This window comes from Anser brachyrhynchus (assembly GCF_964034855.1).
Source record: "Anser brachyrhynchus genome assembly, chromosome: 5".
Lineage (NCBI taxonomy): Eukaryota > Metazoa > Chordata > Aves > Anseriformes > Anatidae > Anser > Anser brachyrhynchus.
Window position 1 is genome coordinate 9,686,387 of NC_137699.1, and position 25,574 is coordinate 9,711,960.

A 25,574-nucleotide genomic window follows, 5' to 3' on the forward strand; every position below is an offset into this window, starting at 1 on the left:
CAACAAAACCAGAAGGAAAGGCAGACAAGCTCCATTTCAGGAACAGGAAAGAAAGGAGGAAACACCATTTTCATTTCTCAGAAGATTTTATGCCTTATTTTCGAATCGATTATTTCTGTCTATATTATTAATGGTGCTTCATAAAGTACAAAGGAATATGTGAAATCAGACCGTAGTTCTCTAACATTACAGATAGCTTTCATTCACTGCTTTCTGTGCAGGCACAGAGGAATTGCTGACACACGTTTGGGTATTTGCCGCTCCACTTAAGCAACACAGCAGCAACCAGCAGGATCACAAGCCCTTCTGGAAACCTGGTGTTTCCTAGCGAGAGAAACGAGTGAAGTTGCAGTGTAATTTTCTTTAGAGACAACATGGTGAATGAAGGCATTACAGTTATATCCTCAGAGTTATAAAAGGTTCATTTATTTGCCACTGAAATGGCCAGATGGTAATCATATTCCTTCCTAAAGAGAAGTCTTTCTCTGCCCCTTGAAAATCAGTTTTTTGAAGTACGTTACCCATGTATGCAGAAAACATACATAACATGATTAGACCCAACTGGGGAAGATCCAGAACAGACAAATCCTAGTAGAAGAAAAATTTTGTTTGTTTTCTGTGTAGCAATCTAAGGCTGGCCAGTTTTTCAGAGCAAAAACATTGGCAGGAAAAATTGGGAGCCTATGTTATTTTCCCCAGGTTTTGCGGACGTTGGGAGAGTGCTTGTGAAGACGGAATATGAGTGCTTACTACTCATCTTCCCCACATATCATCTGATTTTGTTTCAAGGTGACTGGTTTAAAAGTGTGCAGAAGTACGGATGAAATGCCACATTTTTTCTGCTACATTTAACTATTCACAATGTGACATTAAAATGCATGACTTAAGCACAAGATAGATGTAAGCGTAAATATACATGAGAGACAAAATCAGCTTCTATTAACTGGGGATGTTAAAATAATAGGACCTAAAATTAAAGGGATGCTGCAATACTAAATGTACTAATTTTCTGTCACGCTGGAGTGGACTACTGAATAAGTTACTCGTCATATTCTAAAAAGAGACATTTCTCACATGGGATGTATGATTTGCATAATGTTATTTTAATTAAGAAAGCTTTTACCTTTGGTACATGTAAAAACTTATGAAATGAGTTTAAAAAGCTAGGAAAAGAAATTAATGCAGCCATATTTCGCTATAAAGTTGCAGCAGTATTTAAAAATGAAACACAGGTTGGCCTTAAATATATTGTATTTATATAATATATAACATTATAACATAAATGAAAAACAACTTGTTCATTAAAAAATAGAAAGCTAAATTAAAAAAAATACAAATAATTTCTGTCAAGATCATATGTTTTTCGAATATTGCTTCACACATACTTTTGAAACATTGAGTTTCACTCCAAGTCCTGTCTAAATACCAAATTTCAAAATCTAATGAAAATTGATTTTTCTCTTCCACTTTGCTTAGTTTTGTTGCATTGCCACAACCTAGAGACAATCACCGTTCCATAAATGTAAACTTCTGAATAAGATTTGTCTTATGGGCTAAAGAATTCCAAGAAAAATGGCAAGGCTGCTTTTCCAGCGTTATGAACACACTAGCACGCATCAAAATATATATTACTCACTTGTTAACATTGCACATCCACTGAAGTACTTATGATTAGTTAAGTCTGAAGGATAGCTTCTTGTAGCAAAATATTTAATTGTGTAAACTCTTTGCATTAGTTTGAAAAAGCAAAGCACACCACAGACACATTGAAATCCTAGGCAATGCTAGAGAATTCCTTTAGCAGGAGCAGAATTTCAATTACCAAGCAACCAAGGAAAACAAAGCAAGAAGTTAATTTTAAGGGAAAGTAGGATAAACCTTCCAAGAGAAGTTTTGTTACTCAGGCGACTTTATAAGTCGATCAAAATATTAAGGATTTTGGAAGGAAATGTTTTAAAAGAGTAAAACAAGTTTCAGAGTCATCTCTGAATATTTCAGATTATTCGTGTATTAGAAGCACGGATTGCAGAGGCTGAAAACTCTGTAGATAAACAACACATTTTGCAGTCTTTGCTGGAACAAGGGCTGCCATTACATAATAAAAGTGGACCTTGAGACAAAAATTATCATGATAGCAGTAAGCTATTAATTACCTTGGCATATATGCAGCTTTCATTGAGTTTTTGTAGTGTGCAATTGCGTTCACACATAGGGCACATGATGGTTTCATTTGCCTCGCAGATCTCTTTGCTTTAATATAAGATAGGAAAACAAAGATTACAAACAGGCGTTTAGTATTCTCAAGATTTTCTGAGGCTGCACCATTTGTGGCCTCTATTTGTCAACAGCATGCCTACACCATAAAACTGACTCAATAAAATAAATTAGAAGTGAATGTTTGGCATAAAAAGTTTAATCCCAACTTGGTCACCACCCTAAAACTGTGGGCCCTAGAGTTGATGCAATATCTTATTGATATTTATCTGATATTTATGCTTGTAAATACCCCATACTCTCCAAAAGAAATATCACAAACTGAAGAACAAAATTCTGTTTACTACTTGCCAAGCAAATTACTGCATGTTTATCCATATGATGTAGAAGACACCAAACACTAGCAGATGGACATCACCGATTTCAGTCGATTATCCCACTTTACATCAGCTGAAGGTCTGTCCCACAGTATGATTGCATACGTACCTAGGTCAGGAGGTCACCGTGTAAAACCCCACTGACAGGCATTTCTGGCATTAGCAGTTTAAGTCTTTGCATTTTTATTACCTACGGAAGAACTTATGTTTATAGCTAATAAAAAAAAGAACAATTTACTATCCTGTTTTGGGGTAAAATACCTTCAAACGACATTCTACTGCTTAAAGATCTTAAGATTTGGGGGTTATGAAATCTCTGACTTCACTGGGATTATTCATATTGAAAACATAGTACTTAAGTGCCTTGACATAGGCAAAGTAGAAGCACCAGAAGTGCAAAAGGAGTTTAAAGGCAAATTTTAACTGCAGTGAGTAAGTAGAGAAACTCAGCAATCACCTTCAGCAATGTTGACATGCCTGAAATCCTATGTCACACTAGGAAAGTAGTACTATAAAGCAAATGCCAGGAAATTACTCTCTTGGTTTGTTTTAATAAACATTATGCTTTCATTCTCCTCCTCATAAAACCTGAATTTACAGTTCTAATACTATATGGAAGATTATGTTTATTACCAAATGAATGCATCTATTAAATCCTGTCCAACATAACAGTATACAGAAATAAAAGATTAGTGTTACCCAGATGTCACATTTGTGATCTTTGCTCATACTGCACATAACATCACAACCAGTAATTCACTAAAACAGTACAACATAATGTGGGCTTAAGAAATTGTTCTAAGCAACCCTGAAAGCCAGAAAGAGCACAGCCCGTCATTTCAGAAGTGCAGAGTAACAGCTTACAGTGTGTCACAAACGAGAATTTTCTTGATTGCATTTTCATGCGAATAAGTAAGCATAGAAAATCATATTTCAACAAAGTGATATAATGGTTTGACAGTAATGTAACCTGTTGTCACATATAAGGCCAAATTCTACTCTATTTCAAATTTAAATTCAACATTATAAATGCTATATTCTATACCTTGAGTTACAGTCTATGTTTGTTTTTGATAACATGAAGTTTCAGCAAATTGTACTGCCAGTGACAGGCTACGTGCTTGAGCACTAGTCTGTGAAGACACGCATTGCACAAGTGTTCATGACAAGTGCTATGTTAATTGTTACTGCAATTCAAATCTTCACCATAACAGAGCAAATAAACATCTTTGGACTATTCTCACTTACATATCTGAAATCTGACAAGAGCACACGTTGTGGATATGCCTAAAGCTGTGCTGTGTTCATGCCTGGCCTTTCTGTTTGACTGACAACAGTGTGACAAATTAGACCAGTGATAATTAATGATGCGTACAGATGCACTGAAAGCAACCTTCTTTAAAATCATCAGACTTATTTTATATAGAATAATCAACATGTAATAGCTTGATAACTAACTTAAGAATAAAGATGTGTAACAGATACGCCACATAATTTGTTTCAAAAAAAAAAAAAAGAACCCAAATGAAAGGACTTCTAAAGGACTATTATTTAAGCCCTTCCATATGACAGACCCATTGTTCACAGTTTAACTCAATTAGGGCAAACAGATCAAAATATTTTTAAAAGTGTATGAAACCAGATATACATGTTCACATTCTTCATTTTTTCTTTCTGCATGTCTGAGACTTAAAAATGTAATCCAAATTTTCTGGAAGCTACTGTGGAGTTCTCTTCAACTCGAGACTCTTTGATTTTTGGTTATGTTAATTTCACAACTGAATCCTAGAACTAGTGGTTGACACACAGTACCCTGGGGAACCTCAGTGCCAAATCCTGGCAACGAGAGTATTACCAAGCTTTATTCCGAACTCATGCAAGAAAAACAACATCTTCCATCCCAAACTGCTTTCAATAAAACTGCCATTCTTATGTAACTCTTTTACGTTAAACAAGAAAAATGTCCCTAACTGGGGAGAAACTTCTGCTTCTAAACATGGGACACAGGTGCTTATTTTCTTATAACAGTATATGGGCCCTGATATCACAGTGTATCAGGGTTTTTGTTATCTCATCTTACTATTTCACCTTCTTCCTCCCTGCATAATACATCAGAATCATTGAGTAATTCCGTTTGATCTAAAAGTTTATTGTTTTCCTAAAATTATATCTGAGGAAAGGAGGGATCCTCTCCAATAAAGGGCAAAAGCAGCATGTGAGAGGGCTACTTGCCCAGGAAAAGAAGGAAGGGTACCACCAAAGGGGATCAAATATATCCTCAGCTTCTGACCTGCTTGTGGCAGCCAGGGATGAGCTACACAGACTGTCTTTATACTGCACGGGGCAGGGACTGACAGCGCCGGGGTCCTGGGCCATGGGCATTCAGCAGCGAGAGCTGCCCCGTGACAACCTCATACCAGCCCCTGGGCATGGTGCAGAGGCAGGCACCCATAACATTTTGTAAGCAAGACAAACTACTTATTGGATGTGACAACGTTCTTCACAACACCCTAGTTATTGTTGCACAAAACCTCTGGCTGGCACCGCAATCAATATTCGATTCATGGCACCGTAACATGTATGTGCTCATTCTCTGCTGAAAGAATAAAACGTTCGTTTTCTGCCTGCAGCCACTAGAGGGGGATTCACGATAGCTACCTGCAAGCCAACCATCCCGAAAGGCGCCCGGGCATTACTGAGAAGAGCATGCTTCCACAAAAATAATTTGATCAGTTGGTAAGTTCAAATTTCGTGGTAAAAGGACACATGAAAACCATTTTTCCCCCCCCCCACAGAATTTATCATACTGTAAATCAACACTTCCTAACATCCACTGATTCCTAATTACAGATATTAATAGGATGAAACCTCAGTTTCACATGAAAAAGCACTACGCTGAATAATACTGAAGTTGGGGTAATGCAGCATTTAAAACATTGCCATAATGCCCTGGCACTAAGCCTTAATTCCGAATTGTGACTGCAATGCCTGTGCTTAGATTTTGCCAGAGTCATGTATCTGACTCAGTTTCTTCCGGATGGCTGATAAACATAGTTGTTTGCATATATTTGTAGTGGCAGTGCTCAAAATCAAATAATATATATCAAAACTAACATGAACGTTTACACAGTAGTTTCTTTAAATGATTGCAGACACAGCAGAACCAATCAGCTCACATCCCCAGAATATGGTGATAACAACTTTAGGTTGTGTGGTCTCTCTGCCTGCTTATGAATGGCTCCTGTCTCCTCTACAGGTGTAAAGTTTCTGTCTAACCCTCACTACCTTCTTCCAGGTTAAGCAAACAAATAAGGCAAGGAACAGCATCTGCTGTCACTGTCCATTAAAATTACAGAATTACAGAATGGTTAAGGTTGGAAGGGATCTCTGGAGGTCATCTGGTCCAAAGACCCTGCTCAAGCAGGAACATCTGCAGCAGGTAGGTAATGAGGTGAAATGGGTGATACAGAAAATATCTACATACGTTTTATCAGGTCATAACAGTCAACTTGAGTTAGGTAAGCTCTGTTCTTGAATCTGCATCTCACCGCATGTCTTACTCATTTGGTCATAGCAATGCACTGAGCTGACACTACTGTGTCACGACTAGTCAGAGTGAACGCATGGATTCACACCTTCGTAAACAGAGATGACCTTCTGCCCAGAATTAACACATCCAGATTACAGATGTTCTGGGACTGCCATAAGCACACACCAAGGGCTTCTGCATTAACACACCCTCTATCAATATTTTGAAATTAACACTGGTTCATGTTAGCTATAATAATATCACAGAATCATAGAATCATCTAGGTTGGAAGAGACCTCCAAGATCACTGAGTCCAACCTCTAACCTAACACTAACAAGTCCTTCACTAAACCATATCACTAAGCTCAACATCTAAACATCTTTTGAAGACCTCCAGGGGTGGTGACTCAACCACTTCCCTGGGCGGCCCATTCCAATGCCTAACAACCCTTTCATTAAAGAAGTTCTTCCTAATATCCAACCTAAACCTCCCCTGGCACAACTTTAGCCCATTCCACCTTGTCCTGTCACCAGGCATGTGGGAGAACAGACCAACCCCTACCTTGCTACAGCCTCCTTTAGGGTACCTGTAGAGTGTGATAAGGTCGCCCCTGAGCCTTCTCTTCTCCAGGCTGAACAATCCCAGCTCCCTCAGCCGCTCCTCGTAAGACTTGTTCTCCAGACCCCTCACCAGCCTCGTTGCCCTTCTCTGGACTCGCTCGAGCACCTCCATGTCCTTCCTGTAGCGAGGGGCCCAAAACTGAACACAGTACTTGAGGTGCAGCCTCACCAGAGCCGAGTACAGGGGGACAATCACCTCCCTAGCCCTACTGGCCACACTGCTTCTTATGCAAGCCAGGATGCTGTTGGCCTTCTTGGCCACCTGAGCACACTGCTGGCTCATATTCAGCCGACTATCAACCAATACTCCCAGGTCCTTCTCTGCCAGGCAGCTTTCCAACCACTCATCTCCCAGCCTGTAACCCTGCTTGGGGTTGTTACGCCCCAGATGCAGGACCCGGCACTTGGCCTTGTTGAACTTCATACAGTTGACCTCAGCCCATTGGTCCAGCCTATCCAGATCCTCCTGCAGAGCCTTCCTACCCTTGAGCAGATCGACACACGCACCTAACTTGGTGTCATCTGCAAACTTACTGAGGGTGCACTCGATCCAGATGATCCATCCAAATCATCGATAAAGATATTAAAGAGATCTGGCCCCAGCACTGAGCCCTGGGGGACGCCACTAGTGACCGGCCTCCAACTGGATTTAACTCCATTCACCACGACTCTTTCGGCCCTGTTACCCAGCCGGTTTTTAACCCAACGAAGTGTACACCAGTCCAAGCCATGAGCAGCCAGTTTCTTGAGGAGAATGCTGTGTAAAACGGTGTCAAAGACCTTACTGAAATCAAGATAGACCACATCCACAGCCTTTTCCTCATCCACTAAGTGCATCACTTTGTCATAGAAGGAGATGAGGTTCGTCAAGCAGGACCTGCCCTTCATAAACCCATGCTGACTGGGCCTATTGCCTGGTTGCCCTGCAAGTGCCACGTGATGACACTCAATCTGCTCCATGAGCTTCCCTGGCACTGAAGTCAAACTAACAGACCTATAGTTTCCCAGGTCTACCTTCTGGCCCTTCTTGTAGATGGGTGTCACGTTTACTTGCCGCCAGGCGACTGGGACCTCTCCTGATAGTCAGGACTGCTGAGAAATGATGGAAAGCGGCTTGGCCAGCTCTTCCACCAGTTCTTGCAGTACTCTCGGGTGGATCCCATCTGGCCGCATCGATTTGCGTAAATCTAAGTGCTGTAGCAGGTCACCAACCATTTCCTCGTGGATTATGAGGGCCACATTCTGCTCCCCATCTCTTTCCACCAGCTCAGGGTACTGGGTATCCAGGAAACAACCGGTCTTGCTGCTAAAGACTGAGGCAAAGAAGGCATTAAGCAGCTCAGCCTTTTCCTCATCTCTCATCACTAAGTTTCCCCCCGCATCCAGTAAAGGATGGAGATTCTCCTTAGTTCTCCTTTTCGTGTTTATGTATTTATAAAATCATTTTTTGTTATCTTTAACAGCAGTAGTCAGATTAAACTCCAGATGAGCTTTGGCCTGTCTAATTTTGTCCCTGCACAGCCTTACAACATCCTTATAATCCACCTGAGTGGTCCGCCCCCTCTTCCAAAGATCATAAACCCTCTTTTTTTTTCCTAAGCTCTAGCCACAACTCTCTGTTCAGCCAGGCCGGTCTTCTTCTGCGCCAGCTTTTCTTTGGGCACGTGGGGACAGACCGCTTCCGAGCCTTTAAGATTTCCTTCTTGAGAAGTGCCCAGCCTTCCTGGACTCCTCTGCCCTTCAGAACCACCTCCCAAGGGACTCTGCCAACCAATGTCCTGAACAGCTCAAAGTCTGCCCTCTGGAAGTCAAGACAGCAATTTTACCGATCCTCCTCCTGACTTCGCCAAGAACAGAGAACTCTACCATTTCGTGGTCACTCTGCCCAAGACAGCTCCCGACCACCACATCTCCCACCAGGCCTTCCCTGTTTGTGAACAGCAGGTCCAGCGGGGCACCCCCCCGGTAGGCTCACTAACCAGCTGCATCAGGAAGCTGTCTTCCACGCTCTCCAGAAACCTCCTAGCCTGCTTCCTCTGAGCTGTATTGTATTTCCAGGATAAGTCTGGGAAGTTGAAGTCCCCCAGAAGAAAAAGTGCTGGCGATTACGCCAGCTGCCTGTAGAACTGGCTGCCAAATGGCGGCGACGCCTGATTTGAATGGCCCGCTGCTGCTGCTGGCACTGCCTACGCCTCGTCAGCCTCCCTTGAGAGGGCGGCCGGGTCCTGGCGGCTCGCTCAGCTGCTTCGAGTGGCCTCGATGTGGGAAAAGAAATCCCTGTCTGCCTCGATCTCCAGCTCTGCTGCACAACGTGTCTGCCCTGGAGCCGATCGCCTAGGCGAGTGGATATATAACTACTCCCCTCCCCTTGTAGGCATCTGAAGCTATACAGCAGATCATCTAACTTTCAGGCTCTTGCTTCTGGAATACAGTCCAGAGCCTCTGGTTGGTTCCTCAGCATGACACTGAGGCACCTCAGGACAGGATCTGAGACAACCAACCTCCATGGAGAGTAAGTGAAAATCTGCCTCTTCAGTCTGCAGCTGCTCAACTGCATCCAAAAGGAAAGATGGGAAAATATGAAAGCTAGCCTACCTCTGCCCTCATGAGATTCATACCCTGAAGCCTCCTGCAAGCAGGGTAACTGTGCATAGTTTCCTGGCTGATATTATTGCATTTTATTGCATTTAATGCAGTCTGAAGCTGTCAAGTCTCTCAGGAGTTTGGCGTAAAACAAACTGCCTAAAAAAGCCTTAATTGCAGCACTGCAGAATATAACAACTGTCAGAAAATAAAGACAATTCCATAAAGAAATGTAAAGTACTGCTGCTCAAAGGCCAAGAAACACTTTGTATGAAATCTGATTTCATTGTGCTTACTGCCTAAGAATTGAAACTGCTTGGAGCAACAGCTGCAATTGCAAAACCACTGATACCCTTCTGTCTGATGATACCTGATGTAGTAAGGGCGCTTCCTCCTGTAACGGTTCCTAAAAATACAGCCAGCATTTAACTCTAACACTCTCATCACTATTTTTAAACTGACATAAACCACTCTCAGAGCAAATCACAAAAGTGATTGCAGAAACTGAACAGAAACTTGAAAATTTGGTTCATTTCATGTGGTGGCAATGTCCTTGAAGCTGTAATTCCTGGCCACAGTTTACACCAACAGAAGTAAGAATTTTCTAAATTTAACACTATTAACATTTGTATAGAAAAAAAAGCATACCCAAAATAAGTTGAAGTTTTACAGCTCTACTACACTCTAGAGGTTAAAAGCAAAATGGAATTAAAGAGTAAAGTATGTCTGTATTTTTCGCCCATGAGCCTTGACTAGAATGATAACCATTGCAGTACATGTGACATTAGAATCAGTATTTGTTCTTTTCTCTTACAGACAGAATTGGAATCATTGCAGATGCAGTGGTAAGAGCACTTGCTGTAAATGTTATGCGCCCAACTTGATGTAAAACAGATATACAAAGTGGATGCACTTGATTGAAGAACCCACTGCTCTATTTGGTTAGAATTATGATTACCATATCTGAAAAGCATTTAAAAATAAAATGATCTAACTTGTGCAAGACTGTTAATATTCAACAGGCTATTATAATATTTTTAAATGGCATTTTACCTTACTTGGCTGGAATCCATTGTAAATAATCCATAAAGGAAAACAAAGAGCCCAACCAGGGCAGCGGGAATCAGCATTCCAGTATACCATCCCAACCAGGCAAAATACAGTCCAATTTTTTCACCAAAATATCGCCTACATGAAGAGGAAAAGCATACATTTTTTAAAGTTAAAACTTGTGGTGAACAGTATCTACCTTCACAGTAGCAGAATAACTTTTATAAGCCATCACCATTACAAGCTTATAGTAAAACTATTGTCAGGTTACCAAAATGTTTTAATTCGGGCTAACACAACATTCTAGTGATACTAACTGCAGACTTACTAGAGCATGTATTTTTTAAGGATGTAACTGAAGCGTGCTGCAATTTTCACGTCCTTGCAATGACTAAGTAGATGCATTAATTTCAACGTTACTAAAATGCAGGAGACTTTATTTACACGCACAAATACACAGATACACACACACAGTTTCTCAAAAGGAATAATGTAAGTTTGTATGGCCTAAGTATTCCATTATAAAAATAATTTATGATGGATAATCATAGAGTATGACATATTTCAAAGTATTACCAGTTAGAAAATAATAGATTGAAAACACAAGCTGAAGTTTCAGCTTTAATTCTTCAAAATGTGGATATCAGTTACTGTAAAAGATGAAGTAGCAGTGAACAAAAAGTAAATCCTGGATCTGGATGATCCTATTAGATTAGCACAGAATTGTTGCATAGCACATTCTTAGCTCCACAGCCTTCAGTGGAACAATATTGGGCATAATGATTGTTTATGATTGTCATATCAGGAGTAAAAACAGACATCAATGAAAACTGAATTACTGGTATTCAATGTCCAAGTTGAGGAAAATATGAAACCCAAGCAACCCAGTTACTTAACTGCAATTAAAGATATTTCTCTGCTTTACAGTTGGGAACCTATGACATTAATTATATGTATATAAACAGAATTTTATTTAAACCTACATGGAAACTTCAGATCCCCAGTGGATCTGATAACTCTGTCCATGTGGGTAACAGTCTCTACGTTCAAAAGTGCTGTCATGAGGGGCAGGTGTCTCTGATCAGCAGCCCACTTCATGGGTATTTTCACTCTGTGAACTGTAAAGCAGCCGGATCTATGTGCCTTTATTCAGCCTCACTTGAAATCAATAGCCTTGCACAGAAGACCATCCATAAGAAGCAATTTAGAGAACTCCAGTCTTCCCTAATCATAGAGAATAGCTAAATTTTACAGTGAAGTGTAAGGACAATGGATTTAGCAGTATGGTTTACGTGTTGTTATCGGGCTACTTGTATCACAGAAGCAAGCTGCTTTTCAAAGTACTAATACCTGATTAAATCAAGAGGTTGGTATTTGTACCACATTCCCCACCGTGCCCAACGCTCGTATAAAAGGTGTCTGTGATTCTGAGCTCCATGTGTTTTGATGGGATGTCTGCTTTTGTGGCTTCCCTGAAAAACACAAATAAATAACAATATATTTCCAGACTCTATGGAATATAAATACATTTCTTAGATATTTGAATATAATTTTAAATTATGATTTCACTATGCTTATTAAATAAGTTTCAATTTGTTATGGACAACTCTAGGAAACGTCACCTACAGATAACATGTGAGCCTATGAGAGAGAGATGGTAAATACACTTCTGAAATGGCCAATTTCTCTAAGAATTAATGACAAAATCATACTAGCACAAGGCTATAAAGAACTACCCAGCTCTATATTACTTCAAGAACAGTTTTTCTACTTCAATTTTTAAAAAAATTTCATGAGATGTGTTTGTGGTATCTTTTTGTTTTTCCTATAAAATTTCAGAAAATTCTGGTAGGTCAGCCTGATCCTCCTCTCCTAGACATTTCCTATGACTGTGGTACATATTCCTTAAGATGACGGAAACAACAGAACTGGCATTATTTTGAAGCCTGCACAGAAGTCTCAGAGGCATTAAAATCAAAACAGAATCAATCTGGCTCAAAAAGAGTCCTTGCCTGACATTTACACACCGCCTGACAGCCTGAAAGAACAGCCTCATGCCCAGCAGCTGAGAAGTAACACAGATTCACTAGACCCATCCTAAACAGAATTGCTTGTATTTGCCATTTTACCCCAATTCTGAGGCAGGACGTTTTATTTCAACTTCTTACCCTCGAAATGTCCTTTCATTAGACAACTCTCAGTTATGGTAAAGAAAATTATTCATCAAACAACTGCAAGTAATCCAAACTACTTCTTGGTAAGAGACAGATTCGTGAACCTGGTAAACTCAAGCTGTTTAGCCATTTAGATTTTTATAATTTATTTGAAATCTTGAACATTCCTCACACTGAAAGAACGTTATTTACTTGTTGGAGTCTGCTGACCCCTCTGGTTTAAGAATGACTTAAAAACAATGTTCTGCATTAAAGTTGGCAAAGAGCCATACCAAAATGTTAGCACAGAGTGGCCTTTGCAACATCGAGAAGTTTCTAGGAACAGAATATCAGCTTATTCTCACAGTCACCTGAATGAGTGCAATACATAAAGCATTAGCCAGCATTGTACATTTTAGGTATTTTTTTCCTGCTTCTTTCTGCACTGCTTATCTATGACAGAGTCCAAGTCTCACAGTGTTCACTCTGGGACTGAATTTCTCATTTTCCTGTGTGATTAAAAAAAAAAAAAAAAAAGCGGAGGGTGTTTAACCACTATCCTTAGCACCAGTTAAGCTGCAATTAAGATGAGTGGCTTAAATATGTGACTTCATTAAGCTTATACTGAAACTCTGAAATTGAAGCTTGTGACATAACAAAGGAATATATACAGAAAATGCATATGAGAGCATGGATTTGGAAGCCAGAGAAAGCTTCACAGTTTTTTTTCTGGCAGTATGACTAGCTTTTTCCTACAGTCAGTAATGCCCTACTGAAGCGTTAACAATTATATTCAATTATTTATCTAAAATATTCTTTCTCTGTATTCCCTGCATTTAATTATTTATACCATATAAAAAATTACTTTCAATTTGTAAAGCATAGGCCAATCCTTTGAAACACAAGATCAAGTCACAGTATTCAGCCAATCAACCACAGTTCACGGCTGCAATTACAGCTACTGATCAGCATTTATGATGACCAAAGATCTGTAGCTTACTTCTTTCCTTTCAATGCACAAAGACTCTCTGATAACCCTCTGAAGACAAAGACAAGTTTTTCACTTATTTCACAGCTCTTCAGTAGACCTTAAACTAGTAGAATTATCAAGTAGAAGCTATCCTGAACTATACAGAAAGGATTAAATAGGAAATAAGTAAACTGCTTCCCTAAATTTTATCCATTGAACAACCTATTTAAAAAAAAATAATATTTTGAATGGTGTCAGGGATAAATAATTTAATGCAACTAATTGCAACAATTTAGAATAATTAACATTGCCGTTAAGAACTCCGTAGGCACTATCTGCTTAGAAAAAACATAGTAGTCTAGATCAGTAAGAAAACGTTCCAGGATTATTACAATGCATTACATAAAAATAAATATATATTTTTTTTTAATTTCAAAAAGCCAACATTAAAGAGCTGTTAGTAAAAAAAAAAAAGTCTCAATGCTACTTAGTGAAATAAAACATTTGCAAGACAAAATAGAAAACTATAATAGTGAAATACTAATGCAAGCTTTTATCAAAATATAAATACAAAAACAAAACTAATGAGTTTACCTCATGTGGTGGAAATGCTGCTTCATAAGTTCCATTATTTAGTAATCTATTAATACCTAAAAGGAAAAAAACACATTAGTTCAAACATGATTTTTTAATATATATTTAACTTCAAGCAGCAAGAATTAATTGTCAGGTTATGAAACGAGGATGCAACTTCACATTAGATGCTCGGGATGCTGTTAAACATGACAGTCATCAATTGTTGCACCGACCATGGGTCTTACTGATACCTTAAGCATTCTAGTTCTGTCAAACTACATCTTTCTGAGGGCCAGTGTCTTCAACTTTGCTTTCATGGTCGGGTTCTTGTGCTAGATCAAGTGTGAGAAGGTAGTTACACTCATGTTGTATTAATCAGAGCATACGATACAGATTTTATGGGTGACCAAATGATCTGGCACACACAGAGTGGCATGGACAATCTTTGAGGCAGCAAAACCTCTGCAGGGTTAAAAGCTAACCTGTTACTTTTAAATATGAACCAGCTGAAGGAGTTTGTATCAGATCAATGCTCTGCTGCAACATTTTGGATCAGTTCCTAGAGTCCTCCTAAAGCCAGATATATTTTACTATCAAAGCATGTTATAAAAAATAAAGTAGTAACCATAATAATAACAATAAAAAGATTCAGTTGCCTGTGATAGGATACCTATATAGCCAAATTTACCCAAGAAATAAATTCTCATGACACATTTCAGATCTGTCCATTCAAACATAACATACAAATTACACTAATCTCAAGATGAAACTTGTCGTCACCAATTTCAATAGCATTAGATTTCAACCCTCAGTTTCTAAGATTTTCTTACTACTGCTTTTCTCCCAGAAACTCAAGCAACAACTTTCTGTAATTGATATCGTCTTTATAAGGCTTTAGGTGTCTATGTATGTATTAAATTCTTAATTTAATTCTCGTAAACAAAACAGAAGATCATACACACATTCCCTGTTAATTGCAAATGAAAATGAGTAACTAGACCTTCTGAAATACAGTACTGTAATAGAAGTGTCAATAAAAATTGAATTGCCTTTAAATCAACCGTCTCTAAGCTGCAGTGGAGATCTCAAATAATTTAAGTGCAGCTCTGATTGATTCTGCTGGACTGGCACTGCTGGGTTCTACCAGTATCAGGGCCAGTCCTAAAAAACTCTTGTAAGTTTTCTGGGGTACACATTATCTTTCTTATGGCTCTTGATCATATAAAGCTATTATAATCTCTCATATTTATTTTAAAAATGAGTATTAAGTGAAAACTATTGCTATTTTTCACTGAGTTATTTAACAGAGCAATTGCTTGCAGCTTTCATTCAACTGTATTACTGGTTGAACAAAGATTTCAAGAGCATGGCAAAATTAATCAAGTTTACTCCACTAAATACTATTTCAGGCAAGTAAAGATATAAAACGGGTTAAAAAAAAATAAAGCATTCTTACCCATTTTGGATTTTCCATCTTCATACTTCGTTCTCTGTAGCATGTGATGCACGATTCTACTTCTCGTGGAGTTGCTGAAGAAGCTGTCTTTATTGTTTATTGTAAAACTATAGAAATAATGAATGTCTTTCAATATTCAAAACAATGCACAGGTGTTGAAATATAGCTGCTCAATGTTTTCTTCTTAGAGTGATTTACTGTATCTTTACACTTCTTGGTTACTGCACAAGACATAATATTTTGCATTCCTAAAGCATCTTCTCAGATAACCCCCCATATTTGTCTTTATCACAGATTGTTGGGGAAAATGAGCAAATAAACTAATTCTTTTCTAAAATGTCCTACTATCTAGGTCATTTCCATGCTGGATATAAATTAAAAAAATAATATTCAGAAGTAGTGATCATTCTGAAATTCATGTTACTGATAAATTGGCAGAGGTCCAAGTCATAGAACTACTACCATTGTTACTTGGGGAAAAACAAACAAAAACAAAACAAAACACGCTTAGCTCCAGGCACTGGACACTTCAGTAGCAGCTCCACAGAAAATCCTAGGATGGAGCCAGATAACGCAAATATCCTTTTCCCAGATGGCTCAGGATTCTGAATGCCAGAAATCTGACATGCAGGAGCTTTTTCCTACTCAGCTGTGCCAAAGATTACACTCTTGCAATTCATAACGTCAGCTGAGCTGGTTGAGAAATAACACTGTGAACAACTGATTGTCCCAATGCAATATAGCTAATTACTAAAAAAATAAGAAATAAGATGATAATGCAATTATTCTGTCCTTGTAGGACATAGTCAGTCCACTAGCATATAGCTTCTTCACTTAGAAGAAAAAAAATCTGTTTAGCCCAACTTACATTTCTGTTTTATATCAACTTTCATTTCCTGAAAGACTTATCACAAAATAATTTAAAAATAAACAAATAGCTAGAATATTCAAGACTGCTTTTGTCCTTAAAAAAAAAAATTACGAAATGGTTAAACTAGATCATCATCAAGGTGGTGATTTGAGCACATAGTTTTTATTTGGGGTATATATATATAGTGTATATATATAGGTGTAAATATATATACTTATATATATACACTGTATATATTATACTATACATACTATATATATATATATATCGATTCCTTCAGAGACAAAAGCATTTTTCAAATGCACATTTGATAACAAAAACCCTGGCACTATTTTTAGCCCATTTCCAGGTGTTTCTACAGTTTCTACAGCTGTCTCAGGTTTTGCCTAAGTAAAATACGTTATTAAGCTAAGCAAACTTGAGCAAGTATTTGCATTTTGTAATGTAATGGAAAGCAAAACTTCTAAACCAAAAAGGTGGTGTTGATTTTTCAGTCAAATTTTTGTTCATACTACTCACTGTGACTGTCATACAGCAAGTAACGGAGAACAGATTTTAGCTTTAAGAGTAAAACCATAGAAAATACCAGACATGATACTGGGTATTTGCCAGTGACCATCTGTTAATGGCTGCCTGTATGGCACTTGCTTAGTAGTGAGAAAATAAAAAAAATCCTTCTGGTCTCTGGCACTGTATTTCTAGTTCCAACACTTACTGGTGTATGCGTGCACGGCTAAAGGGTGCTGTGTAGCAATCCGTCTCTTCGAGATCAGGTAGGGCCTCCTTATCAAGCTTCATTGGATTTCTGGGCAGCCAGCTTTTCAGCTCTCTCATATTCCTCTGCAAACTGAGATAGCAAGAAATCAAATTTACCACCTCTTACCTGCTTGCTATTTCTAACTCCATCACTGTATATTTACTGACATCATACTAGAAATGAAATGAAAGCAGGAAATTTCCCCATTAAGTAAAAGAATATAAGGAGTTAAGGAGTATAATTAACAGTTGTTTTATTATTTTTATTTTTTCATTTTCTATTTTTTTTGTGTGATCTGATCTTGCAGAATTGACTCAAATGCCTCTCATTCTAAAATCAGTGGGATTATGGTTCTCCCTCTCTTCCCTGGCTCCCTCCTTTCCCTGGTATTTGGATAGTAAAATTCAGAAAATTTAAAGGTGAATACAAGATTTCTGTGTCAAATTCTTCTGTTTTTCTGATCTAAATAAAGCCTTCCCCTGCCTTTTCATCAGAATCCAAGGGCTGATATTACCTTAGGAAACCATATACTGATACATCAAATGAAGTAAAAGCTACACTACACAGAAGTTGTTACACAGTCTTTAGATAAGCAAACAAAAAACTCCAACAAAAACAGCAAAAACCTGGTATTGCTTCCTGCAGTTTCCTAAAAACTGGCATTGTAACACAAACAGAACATATTTTTTTATTCCTGATCAGATCATATACTGGTAACATAAAGGTATTTCTTTCACTGACATCCTGGCTAAAAAGTATCTCAGGACAAGTTTTAGAGATGGAAAAATATGGCGTAGTGCAGTTAATTTTCAAGCAAATGTTAGAAGTTACCTTATTACTTCCATTTTGCACTCCTTGCTGACCTTTATTTTTCTCATATCGAACTGCTATAAAATGTGGCTATTTAAGGAATAGGTCTCATTACAGTATGCTGTATTATGAATCATGTCTGAGATCTTGACAAAAATTGGATTTTGGAAAAACATTCCCCATTTAATAACGGTCAGTGGGATATGGGCCTTACTCAATTACCATGGATGCATGATATATAAAGCATAGAGATCTCAGAGCCACAAAAACTGTAATGCTTAGTACTAGATTTTTATTTGAGTGGAGTAAGTAACTGCTTGTGCTAAGCAGAAGCACAGCTCCCCATTTCAAAATTAAGAGGAATAAATGATAGCAGCAAATTGCTCTCAGGCAGTAAAGCCACTTCTGTGAAAATGTGCCTCTCATTATCAACAAAAACAGCAAAAGGTGTACCTCTGTTTAACACTATGTCAGACAGAAAGCTAAACTAAATGTCGGATCATAATTTTACATTTACATTTAAAATCCTCAATATATTCTTCTTGCTATATATTACCAAGGAGTACGTGCACACTCCATATTTAATTGGTACTGCACTTGAGGGACAGCACTCTATTGATACTAAGCAGTATGAGACAAAGAACTCATGTGAACTATATTCATAAAGCTGAAACACAAAAACCAATTCCTACGCAGGTGCATCCCTTCAGTGCCTCCTGTGCCAGTTGATTATTTTAATGGTTTCAGTGGAAATTCTTCCAGCACAAACTTATATACAATCCATGCAGGTAGCTTGCACTTGATTTTCTTCATTTTTTTTCTCGTTATACACATGCTGACTTTTTTTTTTTTTAGATTTAAAAACAGGCTTTTCTTTTTAAGAGGAAAGTACACAGATACATCAGGAAGAACAGTAACCAATGCAACTGATATCAGATTTTTGGTTATGAAATTACTTTAGAATTGGTCATGCAAAAAACCTTGACCGTGTTTCATCTCCAAAATTTAAAAAATACTAGTCAATAATTTTTATCTTAAAGAAATCCACCCTTTAAAAAAAAAAAGTCTACTTGTTTCAACATGCAATGTGATGAAGACCACTATTGGAATAAACTAAAAATCATGTCTATGTTACATATGCAACTTTTCTTAGGAGACAAGAAGACTTACTAATCTAAGGTGCGATTATTTTTCATTACCTTACTTATGGTTGGTCACTCCAAAACCCAGTCTCTTCAGACAGCATAGAGTACGTCCATTGAAATTTACATCTTTCCTCATACAAAAACTAATTCAGCAAACAAGCCTCTTTTCTTGGCTCACATGACTCTACAGTTAATGAAGACATTAAAGATTCATGGAGCTTTCATTCAAAGCGAAAACAAATTTCAGATAAATGTTTGACTGAATGTTTGAGGACTATACATTAGCACGCTTAGTCAGAGTGACTTTCCAGGTCAAAACTAGCTGTTCAGAAAGATTCCTGACGATCTGTTCAGTGTAGCGTATTCAGTAGGAGTGAAGGCAGACAGATCTGGTCTGGTGAAGTCACTGTTGAAGTCAGTTCATGCAATGAGATTAAAAACGTCCTACTGGAAACACTGCTGGTCATTCAGATACACTCTTACTGAAACTATGAGACTACAAGACGTTATTCTGAAACATGCAAGCATTTTATTCTTAGACACGAAAATAAATATTTTTGAAGAAGCTTGTAATTTCAGCTTTGTTCAACTTTTGTGCTCAAATGTACTGTTACATTCTGTTTTGTTGGTTGTTGTTTTTGGAGAACTATTTAGTCCAAAAATCCTTGTAGATTATGTTTCCTCAGCAGGCTCCAATGCAAAGAAGCACCTCAGAGGTGAATTTGGTGCACTGAGAATTAATCTAACATGACTAGGCTGTCCAGGGTGCCTGCAGTTTCTAGGAGTCAAGGAAGCTTGATCTACAATACATCCATACTACTGCTTTATTTGCAGAACAGTGACCTTCTGTCACTCCTATCTCTTTCTCACAGCCTTTCACTCTTTAACCACACTGACTGAAAGGAGCAATTACTTCTTCTTATAAAACTGCTATTGGAATTTTCTGACCAGGATTCAATATTATAATGGAACAAGACACCAGAACTGAGCAACTGCCATTCTTCAGGAAAGATATTTTTGACAGTGATCACCAGCCAGTAGCTTGCTCAGTGTTTGCCTCTTGTACACTGACAAAAATGCACAAGACTGTGGTCAAAATCGTCAACCACATGCCATCAAATTGCATAGACCTTGTGGTATGCTTTGTAATGGTAAATGCATTATGGTTGACAATTTCAATATAGGGACACAATACTGCAACATTTTCGCCACCAAAAAAAAAAATCCACAATATGTGTCCTATGGAATGATATTAACAGATTTATTTCAGTGTGCAGTTTGAAATCAAAAAGGTTTTAGAAGTCTTTTTGCAAAGCAGGATACTGCAGCTAAGTTGCTAAACAAATTCATTTTTGGTTCTCTAGCCTTACAAGTATAAAATTATTTTAACATTTCACCAGGAAGACTGAACCTGCATACTGTAGCAACTAACTTTTAATTTTCTTCTCCTTAATGTTATCCCTTAACCAGTGTTGGGGTGTCTGATATGGCACATGTAAGACTGATTCATCAGATTATTCAGTCATAAATCTGAGGGAGTTCAGACTATTTTTGATACATGCATTATTTACTTAAAACTATTAAAAATTAAATTATTAAATACAATTTCTGTAGAGTAGCCCTATGAACAGAAATCAAACTTCACACTACTGAATACAATTTTGCCTTTTTTTAAGCTATGTAAATAAATAAATAGGCTGTATATAGACACCATGTAGACATCACATATGAGAAACAGTATATCAATAAGCACTACATTTACCTTCATTCTTTTAACCACGCACCTAATAATCTTTTGTGGACTTAAAGACATGTATAGACACATATATCTACCATACTACCACATCAATAAAATTCAGGGAAGTGTACATGTCACAGCAGGGCCTAACGTAATAGTCTAAGCCCATATTCTTAATTATAGAAACTCAGTAGCATCAAAATTTTACCTTTGATATACAAATATTTTTACACATTCCTCATCCTAGCTGTTGTTAACTCCACTTAGAAATATTAAAAACTATTTATTAAAGTACAGAGAAGTTAGATTTGAAAAGCTTTTAGATGCAGGGAGACAATGACAGTAGCAGAAGTTAGAATGATGAGAGCAAAAAATGGATGTGTCAGCAATTTTACAGTTAGCTTGCAACTTCAGACACAGCTTCTTTTTCACACTGTTCCTCTGTGCACTGGATTGTATCAAGTGCCAGAGAAAATATTCAAAAAATACAGATTCCCAAATTCCAGGTAAATTCCAGGTAAAAACATTTCTTCCGAATGTAGAATCAATCTGGCACTAAAATTGTTTATTACTTTGTTCACGGGTACTGCGCAACTTCAAAAGCATGTTTCTGTCCTTCTAAATAAGGAAAATAAATTGATTTCATATCTAGGACTCACCAAATGGGTTTCAGAGAAATTAAGACAATTTTGCAATAAAGCTCTGTTAATTTTGCCTTTTCATTACAAAGCACATCACTTACATTTTTCATAATGCACGATAAAATGGAGCAAGCATGTGAATGACTGGGAAGAGGAAAAATGCAGTTGTAAATTTATGTAATATTTTGTTTTATTTTAATATATTTTATTTGCTTACGCATTTTTTTCTTACTTTGATGTTCAGCAGTGCTTTGTCTATTTTTGTTAAAACATTATCTTGCAAACTGATACCATGAGACCATATAAATTATTCCTGAGAAATAATGAGAGTTCTTCATCATCTAAAGTAAAAATGGGAGAACCTAAATTAAATGTAATCAAGATTCATCTCAAGAAAACCCACCACAGAAAACTCTTTCGGGAGTTTTCCCTCACATAAAAAAAATCACATCTTTTCTGTTGGTAATTTGGATTTACAAGACATCATTATGCCTGACTAGAGCAAGAGGGAGCAGTTACAGCTCACAGTGTCCCCCATCCTAGCTCCTCCAGGCTTTGTTCAGCAAACAGCAGCCGCAGGTGAGGTTTGTGTGCACTGGCCTTCATCTGGCAGCCCTGACATCCCAGCCTGGTTACTCACTACTAGCTCCCTGGGCATTAAATGCTACAGCTGGACGGTTTTCAGGAAAGAACGCCACTTATGATAATGACAGACTGAAAGATATTTTAGAAGATAGTAACCTCATGAAATCTCAGAGTTAAAAGTCTTTCACTGCAGCAAAAATGTTACTGTCAGCTATCAAATAAGAATTCAAACCAGCCTTCAGGGCATCATCGATGCAGTCCTGATCAACAGGATGCACATGAGAGAAGTTACATTTATGCATTTAAGGAAATAGCTGACTACCAGAATTTACTTAAGACATGCACTCAAAAGTATCTTCCGTGCTAATGTAACATGTCTTAGTAACAGCAAACGTAACTGTAGAGATAGATCCAGTATTAAATCTTTGCTGCCAGGATAAGGGCCACTTTTTTCCTGGCATAAACACTTTTGCATTTCTAAAATGAGAACTGGCAAAGCTTTAGAGAAATGCATCTTGTTACAGATGAATATTTTATCACTTGGAGCTAACATATCTTGAGTTTTGAGGGAAATAATCTAATTTTCCAAGTTTCCTGGATAAATTTACAACTGCAAATGGATTTTCTTTAGCAGGGCGACTATTTGACAAAATTAGAATCTACACATCACCCACCAACCTGCCCATGGTTTTGCTCCTCCAGTCAGTGTAATAACATTTTTTCCTGAAAGAACAGCAGAAATCAGCTGAGAATAATCAAGCAGGAGACAGTTGAAAAGGACATGTACATCATAAAAGAACATTGGACATTTAAAAACATACATTTTCATAGAAAGATGAATAAAGCACTTTAAAATACTGAGACCTCACATATTTTCAAGTTTAAAATTTGCTCCAGAGTAAAATTTACTTCTTAGCATTGTAGCTAATAACTAATCCATGATTCATTCACGAGACACCCTTTAGAGAAGGATCAAATGCTGTCATGCTTGTATTCATTTCATGACATCTTTCTTAGCATTTTTTTATTCCATAGAACTAATTTTAGAAAATTACCAGGACTCCCATGCTAATAAATGCTTTTTGCACCCTGTGCATTAAATACCATAAGCACTTAGCACCATTAGATCCCACTCTCTGAAGTGGCGTACCATCACCTTCCCTTCCCTTGGCTTTTTGCGTCCAACTGAAGAACAGCACATGGCCCTCCAAATCTAAGAGCACTAACTGAAACAAAACACAATTATGTTACAGTTCTTTTCTCTCCACCAGTCACTGGTCACAGTAACTTCAGAGAAACAGTATCAGAAATTGCCAGTGAAGTCTTCTGAGTACAGTTTGTTTGGAAAAAATATAGAGACATATTTGCTGCAATGTCATACCTTCCATAACTTGTTTCAGTTTTTAATTTTCCTCTGGCCTTCTTCTACCCTTTCCTGCCGCATTTCAGCTAAACAAAGGCCTAGATCCTACAAATTCCTTGGGGTATCTGCATCTTTACCATGGCCACCATCGGGGACAGTTAAGTTTGGCACCAGGACGTTTTTTCCTTGCTTAATTCATGTCATACTTTACATGTGCCTAAACCTTTTTGCCTTCTGCATATTTTATTTTTTATTAGTAATTAAAACAAGTTTATGTAGATACATTAACATGAGGGCTTAACCCTGTTGTCAGTTGCTATTTCCCCCGACCCTTCATGGTAACACACACAAAAATGGCACTTCCACTCTGGATACTTAGTGAATGAAATCTCCATCAGAGGAGAACTTTACCCAGAACCAACATAGTTAACAAGATCTGCAACTGCCCATCTCAAGAGTATTTGAGATTCATTAAGGTACATTACTTACATTAAAATAATAATAAAATGATTATAGTGAAAAGAGTGAAAAGGAAACAGAGTCTAGGAAATAAGTGGTCATAGGAAAATTATCTACCAATCTGTAGACTGTTGGCAGCCTGATATTTAGTACCACTAGGCAGAATTTTAAATGAAATAATGAAGAATTATTACAGGATTTTGACATCAGATATTTGAAAAAACACTTTCTTCATTTCCTTTAATCACCCTTAGCTGTTTTGCACAGATTGGGTCCAGCTAAGCTACAGAAACAAATTATTTCTTCATTATACACATTGATAATTTATGTTTCACAAGAATTTCCTTTAGACACTGGTAAAATGAAACTTTTGTCCGGGTTTCAGAACCATATCAGAGAGTTACATTTCTCCTGTCAGAACACATATTTAACAAAAATATCTACAAATTATTTAAAATCAAAGTATAATCCAGTCATAATTTAAACACTGTCCTGTTTGAAAGCACATAGACTGTAATGGTGATTACTGTAATCTGTTGAAATGCTAGAAAACTTTCCTTTTGTAATTGAAACACTGAGATACCATCTTAGACCGCATATATGACGCATACTATGTATCTGCCAACACATTTAGGCATAATGCCATGCTAAAAATGAGTTCCAGGATGCTGGCTAGTCCCTTGGTCAGATAAAAAAAAATTACTGTTACTTTTCAGTAACAGAAATACTTCTCGTGTAATAAGAATACTGATTTTGTTTCAATTCCTAGATTGAGCAGAATGAACCTAAAAAGTACGAGTATAATTCAGGAGACTTCTTCTTCATGTATTATTCATACGTGGTACTGATATCTCCTATTTTAAGGAGTGTAGCTGAAAGCCAAAATTTTGCAACACTGTGCAAGAGGATAAGGGTATACTGCACTGAAGCACTGCAGGGAAGGTTAGCTCTCTTCTTCAATTACGCATCCAAAATAGACAGACAGAAGCTGCTGATAAATCAGACAAAGCTGAAGAGAAATAATCTGCTCTTAGAAGGGAACACTAGTTCAATGCAATTACAACACAATGGTATGATTTAAGCTTCTTCTGTCCACTGAAGAGAGAAAATAGTTACCTCAGGAAAAAATATATGCCTTCCAGTTTAGTAAGGTTTAACTTAAATAAGCAAGCTCAATACTTAAGTGAATGACAGTGCTTTTGCCAAAACATGTAATGAAATTATAAAATGTGTGACCATGTGATGCTGTAATAGAAGCACAAGTGGCTATTTTTACATCCATGAAAAGGCCATCAGGGGCTAATAAAAACACACATGAAGACAAGTGCTGTCTCAGAAAGTCTCTAAACCATAGAATTCTGGAACCAGAGAGCATCATGAAATACTTCTCTGCTTCTGTATTAAACATCCCAGACTGGCTGCTGGCAAAGCAAGGTGGACCTTTGTTCTAATCTGCCGTGTCCACTTTGTGTTCACAATAAAACTACCACACTTATTGCTATTTTAAAAAGTACAGAAATGAAAGAAATAGCTTATTTGAAATATTCACACAAGTCTGACATTGCAATTTCATTTTAATTCCTTCTTAAATCTTTTCTCAAGACACAAAGAAATGGTGATCAATTTCATATTTCTCACAGAGCTGGAGGTGGGCAGCAGGCTTCTTTCTTTCTTAC

At 37.5% G+C, this 25,574-nt stretch overlaps 1 protein-coding gene across 22 annotated transcripts in view; it reads right to left on the minus strand.

Moving 5' to 3' along the window:
• Positions 1-25,574, minus strand: part of ANO3 (anoctamin 3) — a 262,541-nt gene that overhangs the window by 37,573 nt on the left and 199,394 nt on the right. For 20 of the 22 annotated variants that reach the window (XM_080593074.1, XM_080593070.1, XM_080593086.1 and 17 more), the window contains 7 exons: positions 22,755-22,799; positions 17,116-17,247; positions 15,530-15,636; positions 14,092-14,147; positions 11,725-11,846; positions 10,378-10,512; positions 2,154-2,250 (listed from right to left, as the gene is read on the minus strand). In XM_080593074.1, coding sequence (XP_080449200.1) covers positions 2,154-2,250; positions 10,378-10,512; positions 11,725-11,846; positions 14,092-14,147; positions 15,530-15,636; positions 17,116-17,247; positions 22,755-22,799 — 694 coding nt within the window. The remainder of the gene's footprint in view (positions 1-2,153; positions 2,251-10,377; positions 10,513-11,724; positions 11,847-14,091; positions 14,148-15,529; positions 15,637-17,115; positions 17,248-22,754; positions 22,800-25,574) is intronic. The other 2 variants (XM_080593071.1, XM_080593075.1) reach the window with 1 other exon arrangement.